The 20,184-nt window shown below is 42.0% G+C and overlaps 1 protein-coding gene across 28 annotated transcripts in view; it reads right to left on the reverse strand.

Moving 5' to 3' along the window:
• Positions 1 to 20,184, reverse strand: part of EYA1 (EYA transcriptional coactivator and phosphatase 1) — a 165,387-nt gene that overhangs the window by 35,206 nt on the left and 109,997 nt on the right. For all 28 annotated transcript variants that reach the window (XR_008306465.1, XM_053247582.1, XM_053247578.1 and 25 more), the window contains one exon: positions 19,993 to 20,082. Coding sequence is in view for 27 of the 28 variants with exons in the window: in XM_053247582.1 (XP_053103557.1) it covers positions 19,993 to 20,082 (90 nt within the window). In the remaining variant the exon portion in view is untranslated. The remainder of the gene's footprint in view (positions 1 to 19,992; positions 20,083 to 20,184) is intronic.

The following is a 20,184-nucleotide window of genomic DNA, read 5'->3' on the forward strand; positions in this document are numbered from 1 at the left end:
GAGCTTCTTCCAGCCTCTCCTGCCCTGCCTGTAACTTCTTTTGGTCTTACTGGCTGGAAAAGCTGCTACTCAAGCTGCTCCAGCCAATCTGATTCCTAGGGGGCTCCTCCTGGCACTGCCCCCTGGAAGAACTGGGTTAAAAATGAACTTCCTGGTTGCTTCAGGGAGTATATTTTTTAATACATTTCCCCCTTCTTCCTGGGGGCAGGGGCAGGATGAGCCCCCTAGGAGGCTGCTATGTAGGATTCCTGGGCTGCTGGTAAGTCTGATCATTTACTAGCTTGTTTTTTGTTTTGCAGGTGGGGATGCAATCCCTGATTTATCCCTTCTGTCCCTCTTTCTGCCTTTTGCCCTTCCTTCCTGCCATTCTCCCTGCTTTTTGCCCTGGTTTTTTGCTTTCTGCCTTCTCTCCCCACCCCGCCTCAACCTTTCTGTTTTCCACTGTTCTCCTGCTTTTTCTGGTTTTCTTCTTCTTCCTGTTTTCCTCAATGGTGGCAGGCCTGGGTAAATACCCAAGCTAGCTGGCATGGAGGAAAGGGCGGTTAGGCTTCAGCTTTGGTGACCAGGTTCCCCCCTGCCCCCACCCCCACTCCAATGCCCACCAGCCACTACTGCTTGGGGCCAAGGCACCTCTGGGATCAGGACCAATCCCAGCATTGCACATGGGCAGCCAAGCCCAGGCTGGGGCTGCTCAAGCCTGGGCTTGGCTGCCTGTGTGAATAGCTGAATTCACTAATGTTTTTGGACCCATTTCAAACATATCCTCCATCAGAATGGGATAATAAAGCCAATGTCACAGACAAATCTTAACAGCTGCTGGAGTGCCTGTATAAAGTTAAGGTGAGGAGGGAAAACAGTGTTCAGTGATCTAATGTATGAGTAATAACACCCAAAGCATCCAACCAACCTGCCTGAAATTTAGCAAAGAGCATAAAGCACAACAACTTCCACAACATTTCACACAGGTCCATTAATAAGTGACCCAGATACAGCAGTTTTAATACTGACCCCCCATTTCAGGTTAACAGTGGAACACATTCTTTTACTTTTGTTTTTCAGGGGAGGGGGAAAAATATGTTCAGTATTTCTAGAAATGCTAGTCTTTGAAATACCCATTGAAACAGAGTAATCAAGTCCTAGTATAGATCAGAGCATGGCAAAAGTAGAACTTGATGTTTCTATGACAGAACGTTGGCTGTTCTATCATATAATAGTCTTGGCCATTAACAAGAACAAAAAAATAACGATGGCTGTCTGCTCAGCTGAATGCCGAGGAGGACGCCTGAAGCAATTTGTACAATATGCCGGCAATTTGGCACAGAGCAACTAGTTGTAGCAACCAGCCACCCCAAATTTGGTGCCTATCTGTTGAAAATTGACCAAGGTACATCAGTCTGAACTCTTACCCTGAAAAAGCTGAAAATAATGGGGGGGGGCCTACAAAAGACAGAAGCACCGTGATTTGTAGAGGTGTATCAGGCAGAAATTCATCAAGGGCACCTCTAGCAAGTGATGCTATACCTGTTGAATTTCTTCCCAGATGCATCTCTCCCCAGCCCAATGTTGAGCTGAAAGAAAAAGGTAACATGTGGGTCCATACAGCCTAATTTGTAATGTCAACATAATATAAAAGACTGTACAAAGTCTTTACTGCTTACATGATGCAGAAATTAAGGTTACTACCTTAAGTTGGAGGATATGTAAAATTTGTAATCACCTTAACTCTCTTCTTAAACCAAAGGTCTGTCTATCTATATTTAACAATATTTTCAAAGGAAGACTATCATTAGTCCTTTGTCTCAGCATTCCTAACTGCAACCGGATATCTTTTTGCACTAGGCATTCTAACCAAGTTAAGTCTGCTGAGCAACTCCTCCATCCTATCTTAAGAAAGTTATAAATTTCTGCTGATAGTTGCTTCAATCATACTCAGCAACATCCTTTTTCAGTTCTTGCTTTCCTTTTTGTTTTCTTAATATTCAGTTTGAAGAAGAGGTTCCTATAAGCTCAAAACATTTTAATTTGAAGTTGATACTAATAAAAGTATTGTTTTACTACCTGCACATCGATGCATGTGCATCTATAAATAAAAGTGTTTTATTCTGTTGATCAGCATGAAGTTCTCCATAAAATCCACCTGGTTTCTATGCTCCTATATATTCAGATGATGAGGGTGTTCCAGTAAGCAGACGTTGACCCTGATTATACCAGTCGTCAGCACTGGTAGGATGTCAAAAGCAAAGCTGCTGCTGATCAGCCACTGGTAGGTAGCTGTTCTTTTGATGGTCTGCCAGGGCCAAATAGCAAGCAAAGCTTGTGGCAGCTCCCTGAACATGCACTGTGCTGCAATTGCCTTTTGAGTAAGTTATGTGATGCTGTTAGGTATGGTAGCTTTTCCCAGCAGAGCTCCTTGTGTAACTGAGCAGCCTTACGGCTACAAGCCTACTGCGTACCTGCCTCTATTAAAACAGCCTTTCTCTTTTATAGGTATACTAGTGTCCATTCACAAATCTCTACACTGTCTATGGCCAGCTCTAGGTTTTTGTGGGACCCTAGACAAGAAATCTGAACTGGAGGACCCTCTCCCAAATCAGCAATTCCCTAATTTCCCCAGATTCAGAGAAATACCTGCTCTTCCTGATTAATCTGGCTCCCTTACACAAATCTCTCTCTCTCTCTCTCTCTCTCTCTCTCTCTCTCTCTCTCTCTCTCTCTCTCTCACACACACACACACACACACACACACACACACACACTTGTAGGGTCTGCTGCCTAGATGCAATGTAAAGTCATCTGAGGGCAGTGGGCCTCCACTTCGGAGGGTATGTCCTGTTTAACGGTCCTGTTTAAAGCACGTACATTATAGTTCAGACATCATAATAATCTGTCCAAAGGGGTTTGAGAAGAACCCTGTACAGCAGTGGTTCCCAACCAGGGTTCCTCCAGATGTTGCTTAACTACAACTCCCAGCATCCCCAGACACAGTAAATTGTAGCTGGAGATGCTGGGAATTGTAGTTCTGCAACATATGAAGGGACACTGGTTGGGAACCACAGCTTAGAGTATTAGCCTCCAGCTACTTGAGAAGCACGCCTTAGAGCATTAGCCTTCAATATGTGGCCCACAAATGGATTTGCTTTCAAATTAAGGTGGGTTGCAGCCATGGCCTTACCACAATTTTTTTTAATTTCAGGTGTTGTTTTTTAAAAAAGATGGTTGTAAGAGAAAGATAGAAAAAGACACACACAGAAAAGAACCAGTGCATATGGTAGGTTGGAGTACCAGGTTGGAGTTAAAGGTCTCTAAAGGTTGAGAACTGCTGCCTTAGAATGCAACTAGTTTTCAAGATTACTGCAAATGCAAATTCCTATGATCAACTATTTGGTTTTTCAGCATTTTAATTTACTTCTTTTCAAGAATTTTTCTATTACTTTACAAACACTGATTTGTCATTGTTCTCTGCAGCGTCTATTACCTTTCATTCATATCTGCTATTCCTGCTGAGACTATCTAGTACAAAAGATTTTTTCATACTGACATCAAGTGTAATCTTGCTGTGAAGAACCACATTCCAATAAAACCAGTCTTTTTATCGAAAGCTTGCTGGCAGACTCTAGGAAAAATAGAGAGCTTAGGAAATATTTTCTCCCTTGCTTACTTTAATTCTTCTGTTCTAGGAATTAAGCCATCAAGTGTTACAAATAATCCATTCACAGAACCATAATGCTGGTTAAAGAGCAAACATAGTATTTTATTGACAGCAAGAGTTGTAAACAACATGCCTTACACATTGGGAAGGATCTAGTTTAAATTAGTCATGATTAAGCATCACTGAACTAATGTGGCAAGCTAGTTATGACTAACTTTGATTAAGTGCCGTCAAATCGGTGTCGACTCTGAGCAACCACATAGATAGATTCTCTCCAGGATGATCTGTCTTCAACTGGGCCTTTAAGGTCTCTCAGTGGTGCATTCATTGCTGTCGTAATTGAGACCATCTACCTTGCTACTGGTCGTCCTCTTCTCTTTCCTTCAACTTTCCCCAGCATTATGGGACTTCTCAAGTGAGTTGGATTTTCACATAATGTGTCCAAAGTATGATAGTTTGAGCCTGATCATTTGTGCCTCCAGTGAAAATTCTGGATTGATTTGTTCTATGAACCATTTGTTTGTTTTCCTGGCTGTCCATGTATCCTCAAAAGTCTTCTCCAGCATCAAAGTTCAAAAGCATCAATACTTTTTCTATCTTGCTTCTTCAAAGTCCAGCTTTCGCATCCATAGAGTGTTACGGGGAAAACCATGGTCCGAACGATTTTAATCTTTGTAGGTATAGGCATGTCACGGCATCTAAATATCCTTTCCAAGGCCTTCATTGTAACCCTACCAAGTGCTAGTCTGCGGTGTAATTCTTAACTACTGTTGATTGTTGATCCTAAAAGGCAGAAGCTATCCATCACTTCAGTGTCTTCATTTTCAATTCTGAGGCTGGTTGCTGTACCGATTGTCATTAGTTTAATCTTTACATTTAGTGGTAGTCCCATTTTTTCACTGTGCTCCTCGAATGTTATTACCAGAGCTTGCAGATCATTCACATTCTCAGCTATCAAAGTGGTGTCATCAGCGTAGTGCAGGTTATTGATGTTACTCTGCCCAGCTTTATGAGGGTGGCTCAAGAGCGCCATCCTCACAAGGAGAGACTAAACTGTGTGTGAGGCTTACTTCATAGTGCTGAGTAGGTGGGGTATGTGTGTGCACGCATACACACACAACATTTTTGCTTCTCTCCCCTCCTTGCAAAAGCCCCTTTCATGTCCAGCAATATGTCTGTGAGGATCATGCAGCCCTCATGGACATATTCCTGGATCCAAAAAGTATGGATATGCACAAACCAAAGTGCCATGGGGAAGGGAGTAGTGAGCAGGATCTTTAAAAAAAGAGGAGAGCAGGTCCTTATCTGCTCTCCGCTGCAACATGCAACTTCCTGCTGCAGCAGGACTCATCTCAAGAACCTGCACATGGTGCTGGCCATAATATTTGCATGGTCAGCATAGTGTTGCTGACCATACATATGGTGCCTGCGCATGCACGGATGCCATGTGCATGCTGGTGCCACGCATGGGTTCATGGGATGAGCGCCGTCACAGCAGGAAGCTGCATCCAGGGTGGGGCGGAGAGCAGGTAAGGATGTGATTTTTAGCAGAATGGAGGGAAACAAATCACTTCTGCCTTCCCCTCCATCTGGCTAGTGTGCTGCAAAGCAAGCCTCGGACACAGTTAGTTCAGTTGTTCCCTATGAGAATAGAGTTATTGCTCTGCCTTTGTAAGGGTGCATAGAATGTCAGGCAGTGACACTTAGACATCATGTCTTAGTCTGGATCCCACCCATTGTAATTATTTTGTAATGATCTGAGAAAGGCAAAACAATTACATTCTACAATAATTATGCAAAACAATTTCATTCTACAATAATTCTGGCTTCAAGGTTTTGTTTCTATAGATCATATGTCTAAGCTCTGAGTAGATGCTTTTCATGTACTGCAATCTACAATGCAGGCAGTAAGAAAATAATTACGCATGTTTATAGGTTAGGAAGAACAAGAGCCCCATTAGTCCATCTCTTCCAAGCATGGGAACTATGATATAAAAGAAGACCATTACACCAGAACAGCTTCCCATTCACATAAAAAGAGGGAGGTGATCTGTGTCTACATCGTGATGTGAAATCTGAGTGCCCATGGATCTTGGTGAAGGAATAAAACATCATCTGAAAAGCAGTGGACCAGTAATAATTTTGTCTTATCTACTCTGAATCTTTCAACTAGAATAAGTTTTCCAACTATAATGATGACCAAAGGTTCTAATACTTTTGAGTAACCACACTAATTCTTCATTTCCTTTTCTGAGCAAGAACAAACTCCAAATCAATGTTCATTCTTCTGAGCAGGTTGGTGTGGCTATGTGTCAGTTTCAGTGGTCTCATGTTTTGTGGAACATACATTTCCACTATGTGAAATTAATAAAACCATTTTAGTAAGTGCTGGGTATAGTTTAAGGTTGCTGTCAAAATGTAAAAGATTATGAGGAGCACTACAGAGATCATAAACAGGCCAAAAGACAGATCAAAGGAAGAAAGTCTATGTTAAAGTAGATTAAAGGGCAATTTAATACTTCCAAATTTTTTTAAAATGCCCAGGAATTTCTGGCCCTTTATCTGTGCCCTATCCATTCATTAGAAGACACAAATTAATGTGTCACTACCAAAAGGTTTATTTGATTAGCATTAAAAAAAACCCACAGTCATTATAAAAGCAACTCAGTAATGAAATTAAAATCACCTCTCCAGATGATCTTAGTAGGTGGCAGTGTTCATAACAAAGAAGGTGCTCTCTTAAGTACCCTGTACCTAAGCTATTAAGGGCTTTAAAGGTAATTACCAGCACTTTGTATTTTGCTCAGAAACATATCTGTTAGGGGAGTAACAGCAGGAGAGTGGGCATGCCCTCAACTCCTGCCTGTGGCTTCCAGTGGCATCTGGCGGGCCACTGTGTAAAACAGGACGCTGGACTAGCTGGGCCTTGGGCCTGATCTAGCAGGGCTGTTCTTATGTTCTTATGTCGGCAACCAGTGCAGTTCTTTTAAGATCGGTGTTATATGGTCCCTTCGCCCTGTCCCAGAGACCAGTCTGTCTGCCATATTCAGTACCAATTGTAGCTTCCAGACATAGAGTTCATTACAGTAGTAACCTACAGGTTACCAGCATATGCACCACTGTTTTAAGGCAGTTTACTTCCAGGAATGGGCGTAGCTGATCTATCAGCCAAAGCTGATAAAAAAATGTTCCTGGCCACTGCCTCAACCTGAGAAACCAGAGAGAGTTTGGGATCCAGGAATAGTCTCAAGCTACATACCCGATATTTCAGAAGGAGTGTAACAGCATCCAGAACAGGCAGATCTAAACCATCTCTCAGGTCATGACCCCTCCCCTGTCAGTACCTCCATCTTATTTGGATTCGACTTCAGTTTGCTATCCTTCATGCAGCCCATTACTGCCTCCAGGCAGGCATTTTAGGGATGTTATGCCATTTCCTGATTTATTTATTTTATTTTTACACTTGTATCCCACTTTTCCTCCAAGGAAAACAACCCTGTGAGGTAGTTTAGGCTGAGAGATACATTTATTTATTTTTTATTTTTTTATTCGATTTCTATACCGCCCTTCAAAAAATGGCTCAGATACATGACAGGCCCATAGTCACTCAGCAGGTTTCATGGTTGAATGGGGATTCAAACTCAGGTCTTCCCAGTCCTAGTCCAACACTCTAACCACTACCCTATGCTGGCTGTCATCAGCATAGTGATAACACCCTTCACCAAGCCTCCTGATGATATCTCCCAGTAGTTTCATGTAGATGTTAAAGAGCAGAAAAGACAGTAAGGCACCTTGTGGAACTCCAGAATTTAGTTCTTGATTTGCAGAGCAGCAGTTTCCAAGTGACACCATCTGGACACCAAGTTACACCAATCTACCAGAGAGGCAGGAACGGAACCAATTGTAAAATAGTGCCACCCAATCCTATCTGCCTCAGGTGACCCAGAAGGATACCATGGCCAATGGTATCAAAAGCCGCAAGAGATCCAACAGGATCAGCAGAGTCACACTCTCTCTATCAATATCTAATTGGAGATCATTCATCAAGTCGACTGAGGCAGTCGCAATCCCATAGGCCATTCAAAAACAGTTTGAAATGGGTCTAGATAATTTGTATCATCCAAAACTGCCTGGAGCTGAGAGGCCACCACCCGCTCAGTCACCTTGCCCAACCATGAAAAATTGAAAGTGGGTCTGTAATTTGCTAACTCTGAGGGATCCAATGCAGGTCACGTCAAATAAGCTCTAAGAATAGCCTCCTTAAGATAAGGAGGCATCCTGCTCTCCCTCAGAGAAGTATTTATAATATTTAGCAGACCCTCTCTGATAATATGATTACTAGATGAAATAAGCCAAGTTGGGCAAGGGTCAAGAGAACAGGTTGTAGATGTACAGTCTGAAGCCGTTTGTCCACAACCTCAGGAGTTACAAATTGAAAGTGATCCAATTTAATCCTATAAGAGGAGTTGCTGGACACATCCACAATAGACTCTGCAATAACCGTGGAATCCAGTTCTGCCTGAATACGAGAGATTTTATCTGCAAAAATGTCATTGAAGATATCACAGTGAGTGACTGATGATTCCAAGTTAAAATTCAAGGGGAGGAGACACATACTAGCCCCTTCACAAACCTAGACAACTCTGCAGGACGTGAATTTGTGGAAGCAATGCAGGCAGAAAAGAACTGTTTCTTTACCACCAGCACTGACAGAGCATAGATCATCAAATGTGCTCTGTGTTGTGATCTGTTGGATTCACGCCGTCTTCCTCCACTTGTGCTCTAGTCATCTACCTTGCCACCTCAGTTCCTGTAGTTCTTCTGAATACCACAGGGCTAATTTTGAAGCAGGTCAGAGAGGATGCTTAGGAGCGATTGTGTCTCTTTAGTGAGTTCATTATTCCACATTTGTACCAGAACATCGACAGAATCACTAGCAGAGCCAACTCCAAACCCTTCAGGCTTCTTAGGATCCTACTGGGTCCAATAACATTCTCGGGAAGACTAACCTCTCTTTCACCCCTGCAGAGATGGGTTGTCCTACCTTAAGCAGATGATGGTCCATCCATCACAATGACAGGAGTCCCCACCCACAGAACACCACCCTGATCAGAGCCAAAGACGAAATCGAGTGTCAGTCCTGAAACCAGATGGGATAGGCCCATAGTTGCCATGGCTGCTATGAACTCCTGAACAGCCCTTCACAACCCAGTCCTAAAATCAGTATTGAAGTCCACCACCACCAGCAACTTGGGCAACTCCATTGCCAAATCCGCAACAAGATCTGTTAGTTCAGTTAGGGATTCTGCTGGGCAGCAGAATATACAGCAATATACATTCAATACAGACCAATTCTCTGACAGGGATCCTGGTAAGGGAGATGGTATTCTTATAGACAACAGTCACGCCATCTCCCCAACCACATCCTCTCACTGGTTCCACCATGGAGTATCCCACTGGAAAATAGCCTTTGACCGGGGATTATGGGAGTTGTAGTCAACAACTGCAAATCTCTGTTGCAGGAAACAGTGCTGATGACTCCTCAGGAAGATGGTGGAATTTGGGAGGGGTAGTCAGACCCATGGGTCAGTTGAGTTCCAGTACAGAGCAAGATGTCTGCTTGAAGCTAGCCATGGACCTGTAGCTTCATCCTGACTCTGCCTGCTACCTCCTTGTCTTTGCTACCCTCAGGTGCTTCCTCCCTGTCCCACTGGCTCCTGCCCTCACTATGAATAGGAAATTTGCAGTGTTTACTTTCACATTATTCTCAAAATACCTGAGGTACAGCACAGAATCATGCTTATTTATTTTAAAACAACGTGATCAGGCCAAGCCAATCAATACAAGAGTTTCCATTTCTAACTGCTACTAGTTCACAGGATGTCAGCTGTTCATTGTTAGGATATCTGGAATGGTCTTGAAGCAACTGTGTTGAACAGACTGACAAGAACTTATCTCTAGTGTATCTCACATTCTGATCCTCCTCATGTTTTCTCAGAAATCCTAATGATTTAAATAGGATTTACTTCCAAGTATGTTTGCTTAGCCTTATAAATCTGTTCCATTTGTATGTTTTTTCTGCATCTAAATCATAATCTAACATAATTCCCTCATACAAGATGTCCGCAATACAGGTATATTAGCACAATTGGCCGGGGGGGGGAGACCTAACTATGTATGTATGTATGTATGTATGTATGTATGTATGTATGTATGTATGTAGAATATTTATATACTGCTTCTCTCCCCTACCCTCCAAAAGGAAGTTCTCAAAGGGTTTTTATAGCAGAAGTGTAACAGGAAATATAGTTACCTGTCCAAAAGGGGCCCACAATAAAAAGTAACACAAAGGAAGCACCAAGCAAAAGCTGCTGGGAGGGAGGCTACACTGGGATGAATAGGGACAAGGACAGTTAGCTGGGACAGTTGTTACCTCTAGCTAAATACAAGAGAGCCACCACTTTAAAAAGTGCTTCATTGCCCAGTTTGCAAACAAAGTTGTAGTTATCAGATGTAGTTTTTGCACTTCCAGTTTTTAATCTCTTTATAAATAAACCCCCCACAACACACTGACTGAGTATATTATTCATTAAAAAAAAACAATTTACAAAGTAATAGAATGAACAAAGGAGACCACTACTCTAAAATAATTATTTGTCAAAATGGTCTAAGGTTGCATTTGTAAGCATGAGATCGTTCACCATTTACTTGGAAGTATATCTTACTAAAAACATGTCTGACATACAGATGAACACTGTGCTTGTGTACCAGACTAGGGTTGCACAACTAGGGTTGCACTGATGTAAAAGAGTGTGCTTGTACAACCTATGGCGTGCCCCCTGCTGTAAAACCTTTTCCTGCATCCATATATTTTGCAAGGAATGATACAACGTTATCCCCTATCATTGTTGTGAAAGCTCACTGCTTGCACAAGAGGACCAAGAACACAAGAGATTGAGTAATTTTGAGTATTTGCAAAGCTATGTGACCTTTTTGTGTGGGTGCATCTTTGTTCATTGCCCTGGAGCAGCATTAATCTGGGTGGCTGTCACTGAGACTTCTTTCAAGCAAACTTAGTTATGAATGGTCATAGCTAATACCATTAGTTAGGAAAAGACATTCATAATATTTGGATAATGAGAAGCTCAGCTAAACAGGAGCAAGGGATTGCATTGAGATATGTCATAAGATGCCTAGTATATTTGGATAGGAAGCAATAAAAATGAAGAAGCTTATCAGGGAACACTGGAATAAATTAAGACAGGCTAGTAAGACGTTTTATGGAATACAGTCATATATAGGGGGGGGAACACCTCTATGGACTTCTGAAGATATTTGAGTTTAGATGACAAATTTGGCTCCTTACCAGTTATACTAGAAAGTCACTGGCTGCCAAGTGATTGTGTGCATCTATATGTTCTGTCATATATCAAAATGCAAAGCTTATTAAGCAGAAAAATTATTTGATTTGGTGATTTCCTCTTCCCAATGGTCAAGAGATTAGGAAATAATTAACACACAAGAGAAAAATACTAAACAAATCACCACGATCGGACTCTTTAGGACATAATTCCAGAGGCACAAATATTCTTAGAGAGAAGACAAAAGGAATGTGCATATCAGCTCTCTCACTGCCTGTGGCTGTAGGTGTACAGGCCTAGTGGGTTTAATTATTTTTATCCTACTGTCTCCCACCCCCAGGTTACATAACAAAACACTTGTGAAGCACCTTTAAGATAAAAACAGAGCTTGATATCCTAATTAAATTGCCCTGTTAATTTCAGTTGGACTTCCTCAGGTACACTTAGTCAGGATGTCATTCAGAGATTGCAAAACATGACAGTTGACGAAGGTGTAGTGAGGAGGTTGTTAAGAAAAATTCTTGCTGCGTTAGAATTAATTGCAAGGAAACATTCAGATAATGCCATACTAGCTGGAAATGCCTAATACAGGTTATGAATTCCTTAAGCTCAGTCCAACATGATGTATATGAATGGATATTGCTTTTACACAATACAGTGATACTGACAGTGAGCAAACCAAAAGGTCAAATATATTGTATTGCCAGCACATACATAATTCAGTGCATTCAGGCAGCCTAATAAGCTGATGTTCAAAACACCATAGTAGCCACAGTGTTTGTTCATCATTACACAGTGTCCACTTGGATATATAAAGAAATAAACTTCTGTGACCTCACCACTGGTCTGTCTCCAGAGCAGAACAGTGGGTGGCAGGGAAAGGATACAGAGTCAAATTCATCACCTTGCTGAAGGCTCACCCAGTGCTGATTACATCAAAACTGTCTCAAGCATTTCTCTAGAATTCAATGTGGAGTGGAAACGAATCCGTTTAAGAGGTTTGAAAAGCTCAGATATCTTCCATGCATTGTTTTACATTTTTTTTCATGCCTTTACACTTCCTGGTTCTGCCTAAGACCACATGTGCCAATACTCTAATAAATAGTGTGGTCATAACCCAGCAAGAAGCAGGAAACACAGGTAATCCTGTGAGCTGGAAAAAAAATGTCTGTGTCTTCAAAACATCTGCATACACTTTTCATTAAAAATGAACACTTTTCTAAAACTGTCACTTTGCATATTGAAGTATTCATAATTGTGGAATTGGGGTAACAATTTGTCTCTGGGCCAGTCACTTCTCTCTCAGCCTAACCTACTTCACAGGGTTGTTGTGAGGAGAAACCTAAGTATGTAGTACACCGCTCTGGGCTCCTTGGAGGAAGAGCGGGATATAAAAATGTAAAATAATAATGATAAAAAGAATATACAGTTATCTGTGGCTCATCATGCAGATGGCACTTCAGGACAAATTAAAATATTCCACTTTAAAAAAAAAATCATTTCTGCTTCAGAGTAGACACTCCCTGGGCTAAATCATTAAATCCATCATGGGGTAGCTGAAACTAGTTATTAATGGAAATAAAAATTAACAAATGCTTTGATCTATATTATTGATTTTCTTCCCACCCCTTTGTTTTGGGAAACAACAGATATGAGAGGAAGGACAGAAATTAATTACACATTAATCTAAAAGCAGCAGCTCCCATGTTAAGGTCTCCTCTCCTCCTCCTTAGTATACTAAAACTTAACCTATGTTCTGCTAATGTCATTTTATGCTCTGACCTGCCCCTACCAGCAGCAATGGTGTGGAGCAGGGACAGAGAACACGTAGCATGATGGTGTCGAAATACTGTACAGGTGGCCCTCATTATCTGTGGCCCAGGCGCCGTGATTTTGCATACCTGGGGTTGAGCAATGTTATACATAGTTTTAAAAAATAGTAAAAATTCACCTGTCCACAGTTCCTGGCTGGCCAGAGGTCATTTCTGGCCACCATTTTGCTGAACAAAGCCATTTTGTGGTTCTTTCTTAAAAATAAAAAATAAAAACCACACAATCCCCGCCCCCCCCCCCCCCCAAAATTGGCAAAATTGGGGTTTGGGGAGGCATTGCTGGACAGCTGAAGACCTGAAGAGCATGATACAGCATGCTTTTTCTCTTATTTCTGCCTCGTTAAAGCCTTTTCTCACCTCTAGGAACCCAAACCCCCAATTCTCATTGTCTCAAAGTCTCGTTATCTGCTGTTTCGTTATCCACGCTTGTAACAGAGAACAGGACCCCCACAAATAAGGAGGGCCACCTGTGTTTACCTGAATCCAAGACTAGTCCCCCCGCAAGTTTTTTGATATTAGAAATTAGGCAGAGTCCTGTTCCTTTCGAGTAATGCAGGTATAAGCTGTATTTAACCTCTGCTTTTTAAGGAGTTGTTTTAAATTCAGAGAAACCTTTGATTCAGGTAAATATGGTACTGTGCAAATGTTATTACACATTATGATAATTTTTTTTAAAAAAAACTGTTTCAACAATGGTTCCTGGTTAGTTGTAACAGGCAGCTCTCCCTAAGCTGTGCCAAACAGCGGGCTGGAATTTAAAAGGATATCAAATTAGCTTCCCCCACTTTAAGTAGAATATGACCTACCTAGTGGGTGCGGTACACAAATTATTTCCTCCTTACTATTTTTGCTGTGAATTATACTAGGGATATAAGTTAAGAGGGCATAAGCAAAGATAGAAAGATACGATTGACAGTAGTCTTCCTCACTAGTATTTCTAAACATGTATACTTGCTTTCAGTTTACTACATCAATGGTCAAAAGTACGGAGTAAGAGACATCTTAGTTTAAAGGAAGTGCCATAATACGAAGAACTACCTGAGGCATATCCAATGGCATCACAGGCCTCTATGCGGCATCACAAGCTGTTTTTGAAATGTCTCAACATTTCAAATAGAGTCTGCTGTGTGGGTTGGGGAGCTGCTGCTCAAGAAACAGAAGTCCATGGCCTTGTTTTACACATGAACAAGCTGCACAATTCACTGAATAATGGCCAGTCGCATCCACTAAAATTGTGGTTAGTTTCCATTAACATAATAAGGTTGTGCACGCTGCAGCAATCAGCACAGCAGGAAGCCAGAAGAGAAAGTCCTCCAGCATCTGGCTAAAGGCCGGGTGAAAAGGTCAGGTGGGGCAGGAGGGCAGTGCCAGGATTGGGATCAATCCCGGTGCTGCACATGAACAGCCCAACCCAGGCTGGGCAGCCTAGCCTAGGTTAGGCTGCTTGTGTGAATAGGCTAAATCTGTAACTGAATACAGTCATATGACTTCATATATTTCTGTATATTTAGAGTTTTAAAATGCAAATGAGAGCAGACAAACTATTGGGCATGGGGCTTAGACAATGTGCAGCACCTTGCCGATGGAAGAGCAGAACATATGCCCTGGCTTCATGAATGTGTTTCATCAGTTCTTCTTGCAAACATACAGTGTAGGGATGTGCAAACCAGCCAGGTTGGAACTTCAAAATGGAGCATTTTTTTTTAATAGTCCGGGGTTGAACTGGACCAAAAGGGGTGCTGGTCCAAGTTCAGACTGGCCTGGCCACTGGTTCAAACCGGCCACCGATTTGGACCAGTTTGAGGGTCTACTGGTGAAGGGAAATCAGGTGAGGATTCTTCTTAACCAGTAGAGCAGCAGGAGGGAAGTCAGGGGTACTTACAACAAGGATTGGCGGCCACTGCAGAGGGGGCAGCTGCAGCTCCCCTCCACCCCACCACCCTCCTCCAGAGTAACCCAGGCTGCCAGTGGCCTGGTTTGGGCCTTCTCTGGCCCACTTAAGGCCTCTGCACATGCACAAAGGCCATTTATGTGACTATGCAATTTGTTTTTGCATTTGTGTAGAGGTTACTAAAAAGGCCTCCACACATGTGTGGTGGCCCAAATTGGGCCACTGCCAGCCTAGACTACTCTGGGGGATGCTGGTGAGAGGGGGAGTCACCACTGCCACTGATCCTTGTTGTAAATACCCCTGACTCCCCTCCTGCCCCCTCTAGTCCTAGGGAAGCTCCCGGCCCTTTTATTGGTAAAGGGGAATCATCACCATATTCCACTTTACCAGTACACCCCTGAATTGGTCAACAAACTGGTTTGACCAGAACCAGACTGGGCTGGTTCAAATCTGATTCAGATTAGAATCAAACCAGAAAAACTGGTTCCATGCATACCCTTAATGCCGTGCCACCTATGAAGTGTGCTCCTGGATGTTTCTCCCATTGGGAATAAAGGGAGGAGTGTCCTACAGTGATGGTGCAATCCTAAGAGCCATGGAGGCTCTGGATATTTGAAAGCAGCACTGATGGCTTTCCTCACTTGTGAACCTAGCACGCATATCCCATTCTTCCATCAGTGGGGCACTGCATGGTATCTAAGCCAGGATTAAGATGTGATACTGCTTCCTATACTAAAGAATCAAATGCAGCCAGCAGACAGATGCAGCCATGGAAAGCTAGGACCCTAGTAATTTTCTTCTATGGCTGGATAACAATCCAATGCCTTTCATTTAGTAATGACACTATTTGTACCAAAACAATAAATCTCTTCAGCATTAAGTTGCCTTATTGAAAACACTTGTAAATCTATAAATTTTTTTCTTTAAAATGTGAAAAAAAAAATACTTCACTAATGAGTGGAAGAAAAAATAAAACACATTTAAATAATTTTATTACATTCTTAAGTTGCCAATTCATCTGTGAGTAGTTTCTTCGCAGATGAAAAGAAATCAAAATATAGGACAGATGTTTGAGAAACCACATTTAAGGTTCGTCACACACTAGCATTTTTCAAATGATATTGGCTCATCTATTAAATAAGGTGTATTTTGCTTGATTTTGGAGAAAAGGAAACATCAGGAAATATTTAAAGGCCAATTGCTGCCAATTAACTTTGATCAGCAAAAGTTGTATTTGAATCTTTTGGATTCTTTTGCCTGTCTGGAATAACATACATTTATAAATTCTAGCAAACAACAATGTGATGATTAATGCCTGTTGGCAGTCCTGCCGCAAGCTTGTTTAATGGTTGGATTTTAAATAAACAGCTGTCTTTATTATGATGGGAGTAGAACTTGACTGTTCTCATTTTTTTATTTTTATGAAAATATCAACAGAAGTTGCTTTTCTCTTTGTAAGATGAAACAAGGAGGCATTTTCCTGAAAGTTGCTTTTCGTAAGCTGCAGATTTTTTAAACTATGAATTAAACAAAACACCAGTATCAACAGCTCTAAGGGCTGAGAAAATCTTTGCCATGCTGCCATCAGGGCTGATTCACATTTCACAAATGTCTGCTTATTTCTCTCTCTCAGAGCTTATGTGCTACTCATGTGAACAGTATAACATGTCAATGGATAGAAAACTGCAATAGCATGAAAAAAATTATTTATTTATTAAATTTCTATGCCACCCCATACAAAAAGTCCCTGAGCAGTTCACAATCTAAAAAACCATCAAAATGTTCACACAATTTAAACAGTTTAAAAATACAGATAAAAACCCGAAGCTTTAAAACTATAAACTAAAAGCCTGGCTAAACTAGTATGTTTTCAGGTCGTTCTTGAAAACATTCAGAGAAGGGGAAACTCTAATTTCATTAGGAAACGTGTTCCAGAGTCCTGGGGCAACTCTAGAAAAGGCCTGGTTTCGGGTCGCCACCAATCAAACTCCTCAGATGATCTTAATAGGTGGTGGGGTTGATGAAGAAGGCGGCATTTTCTAAAATACCTTGTACCCAAACCATTTAGGGCTTTATAGGTAATGACTAGCACTTTGTATTTCACCCAGAAACTTATTGGCAGACAGTGTAGTTCTTTTAAACTCTTCAGGCAATCCCAGAGACCAACCTGGCTGCTGCATTCTGTACTAACTGCAGTTTCCGAACTATGTACAAAGGCAGCCCAATGTAGAGTGCATTGCAGCAGTCAAGTCTGGATGTTACCAGCATATGAACCACTGTTTTAAGGTCATTTATATCCAGAAATGGACATAGCTGGAGAATCAGCCAAAGCTGATAGAAAGCACTCCTGGCCACTGCCTCAACCTGAGAAATCATGGAGAGTTTTGAGTCCAGAAATACTCCCAGATGACATACCTGCTCTTTCTGGGGGAGTGCAACCCCGTCCTGAACAGGCCGATCTAAACCTTCTTAAGTCTTGACCTGCCACAGTGAGTACCTCCATCTTGCTTGGATTCAGCCTCAGTTTGTTATCCTACATCCAGCCCATTACTGCTTCCAGGCAGGCATTTAGGGAAGTTAGGCCATTTCCTGATGAAGCTGACATGGAGAAATAGATTTGGGTGTCATCAGCATATTGATAACACCCTGCATCAAATCTCCTGAAGATCTCTCCCAGCAGTTTCATGTATATGTTAAAAAGCATTGGAGACAGTATGGAGCCTTGTAGGACTCCATTCTGGAGCTCTTGTTTTGAAAAGCAGCAGTATCCAAGTGACACCATCTGGAACCTACATGAGAGGTAGGAGTGGAACCACTGCAAAGTCATGCCTCCCAACTCCTTCAGGCGTCCCAGAAGGATACCATAGTCAATGGTATTGAAAGCCGCTGAGAGATCCAAAAGGATCAACAGAGTCACACTCCCCCTGCTGATTCTGAATTGGAGATAATCCAACAGGCCAAACAAGGCCATCTCATCCCCATAGCCTGTCCGAAAGCTAGTTTGAAATGCATCCAGATAATCCACTTCCTCCAAGCCTGGAGCTGAGTGGCTGCCACCCTTCAATCACCTTGCCCAACCATGGGAGATTGAAGACAGACCTTTAATTGCCTAATTCTGAGGGATCCAATGCAAGTTTCTTCAAAAGTGGTCTAAAATTGCCTCTTTGAGACAAGGCGGCATCCTGCCCACCTTCAGAGAAACATTAATGATCTTAACAAGAGCCTCTCCAATAACCTCCCTGCCAGATCATGTAATCCATGTTGGGCAAGGGTCAAGAGGACAGGTGGTAAGGCGAAGTGTCCCAAGTATCTTGTCCACATCCTTAAGAGTCACAAACTGAAATTGACTCAATTCACCCACACAATTGGATCAATTCGTCCACAGTAGACTCTGCATGAACTGTAGAGTCTACAGGTAGTTCAGCTCGAGTACGAGAGATTTTATCTGAAAAAAAAACTATTTAAAACATCACAATGGGTAACTGATGGATCTAAGTACTCATTCAGGGGAGGAGGGGGATACACTAGCCCTCTCACAATCTTAGACAAATCTACTGGACGTGACCTTGCAGAAGCAATGCAGGCAGAAAAGAACACTTCTTTGCTGCATGAATTGCCAGAACATAGATCTTCAGATGTGCTCTGTGTGGTAAGCTGTCGGATTTGTGCCAAATCTTTCTCCACTTGCGCTCAAGCTATCTACTTTGCCACTTCAGCCCCCTTAGTTCTTCCATATACCAAGGGGCTAATTTAGAAGCGGGTTGAGAGGGCGCTTAGGAGCAATCGTGTCTACTGCCCTAGTAAGTTCATTATTCCAAGTCTGAACTTGGCATCAACAGAATCACTGGCAGAACCAACCTTAAAGCCTTACAAGGCTTCTTGGAATCCTATTGTATCCAATTGCCTTTTGGGGCAGACTATCCTAATAGGTCCTTCACCCCTGGGTGAAGGCTGCGAAGCTTGAGGCTGCGAGTCCAACCTTAACTAGAGGGTAGTCCATCCATGACACAGGAGACCCACGGACCACCTTCTTGATCAGAGTAAAAAACCAAATCAAGAGTGTGACCAGCAATGTGTGTTGGTCCTGAAATCATTTGGGATAGGCCCATAGTTGTCATGGCTACTATGAACAACAGCATAACTTGCTTCAGCCCTCTGCCCCACCCCCGAAGCCCATCCCCAAAGGCCGGTTTCCTTCAGTGGCTGCCTACAGGCAGCTTGCCCAGCGGCCCAGTGATGGCTGCGCTCTTGGCAGCCATCTTAATACCTTTTAATCCCCTTGATCATGGAAATTGTTGCTGATGTAAGTCAGATCCCTGCTAATGCTTCATTGCTCACGTGACTAATTGTGTTGTGTGAGCTGAAAACAACAACTAAACAACAGTGACTGTGATTGTCACAGGCCAACATCCTAATTAACTAAGAAACAGTGATGTGCGAGATGCGCTGATGCTGCGGATGAGTTCCAGACTAACAGGGTGCCAGTGTTCACCGGGGGTTGGTGGGAATTAAGAAAACTTCACCTTGCCCTAGAAGTCCTCTGTATCACCCACAAGCATGTCCTTGAAGGCTGTGTGACCTTCGGGAAACAAAAAGGCTTCTGAGTGAAAGGGAGGACATTGAAATTTATTCCCTCCCTTCACAAGTGTTTGTGCCAAGTCAGTCCTGATACATCTCATGGAACACTGGAGCTTTGTTAGTTAGGATGCTGGCCACAGTCTTCACAGTATACAGCACAACACTATGCAACTTAAGAAAGAAACCCTAATGTATAACAAGATGTATGAATTATTGGAAGGCAGAAACTCCAGTAATAAGCACCACTGCAACTTGCAGTCTATACGACATTAATGATTTCCCTTGGATTCAAAGATAACACTTCCTCACAGTGGGATATAGTGGAGAAAACTGTATACTTCTAGTTATCAAGAAGAAGGCAAGGCTTAATATTTAATGATCTGTATGATCTGTTGAGTACTAATGTTTATAATTGTGTGATATGGTCATAATTATAATATCTGGCTAATATTAAATGACAACAGCCAACCCCTCCCAAAAACAACCTGTTCAGTTATTATAAGCCTAAACCTGGAAGTAACAAATGCTAATCAAGATTTGTGTGAGTGTATATATTCATTAACATTAAACCAACATTAAACGAACCAACATTAAACCAATGCTCTCTCAAGTTATTTTAGCTGATAAAATCAAACCAGTATTGAACAAATCCTATAGTCTGCCAAAACAATAGTTACTTACTTCGAGATCATTAAAGAATAGGTGTGTGTCTGCCAAGTTGAAAATCATCTCCTCCATTCTCAGTCCAAGAGAAACAGAAGTTGGTGGATCCTTAAAAAGAAAATTAAAATATAGTCAATAAGGTGCAGGCTGGAAGGCAAAAATTCTACATACAAACACACACAATCTGCCCCCAGAAAAGAAGAAACATAA

This window comes from Hemicordylus capensis, chromosome 4 (assembly GCF_027244095.1).
Source record: "Hemicordylus capensis ecotype Gifberg chromosome 4, rHemCap1.1.pri, whole genome shotgun sequence".
Taxonomy (NCBI): Eukaryota; Metazoa; Chordata; class Lepidosauria; order Squamata; family Cordylidae; genus Hemicordylus; species Hemicordylus capensis.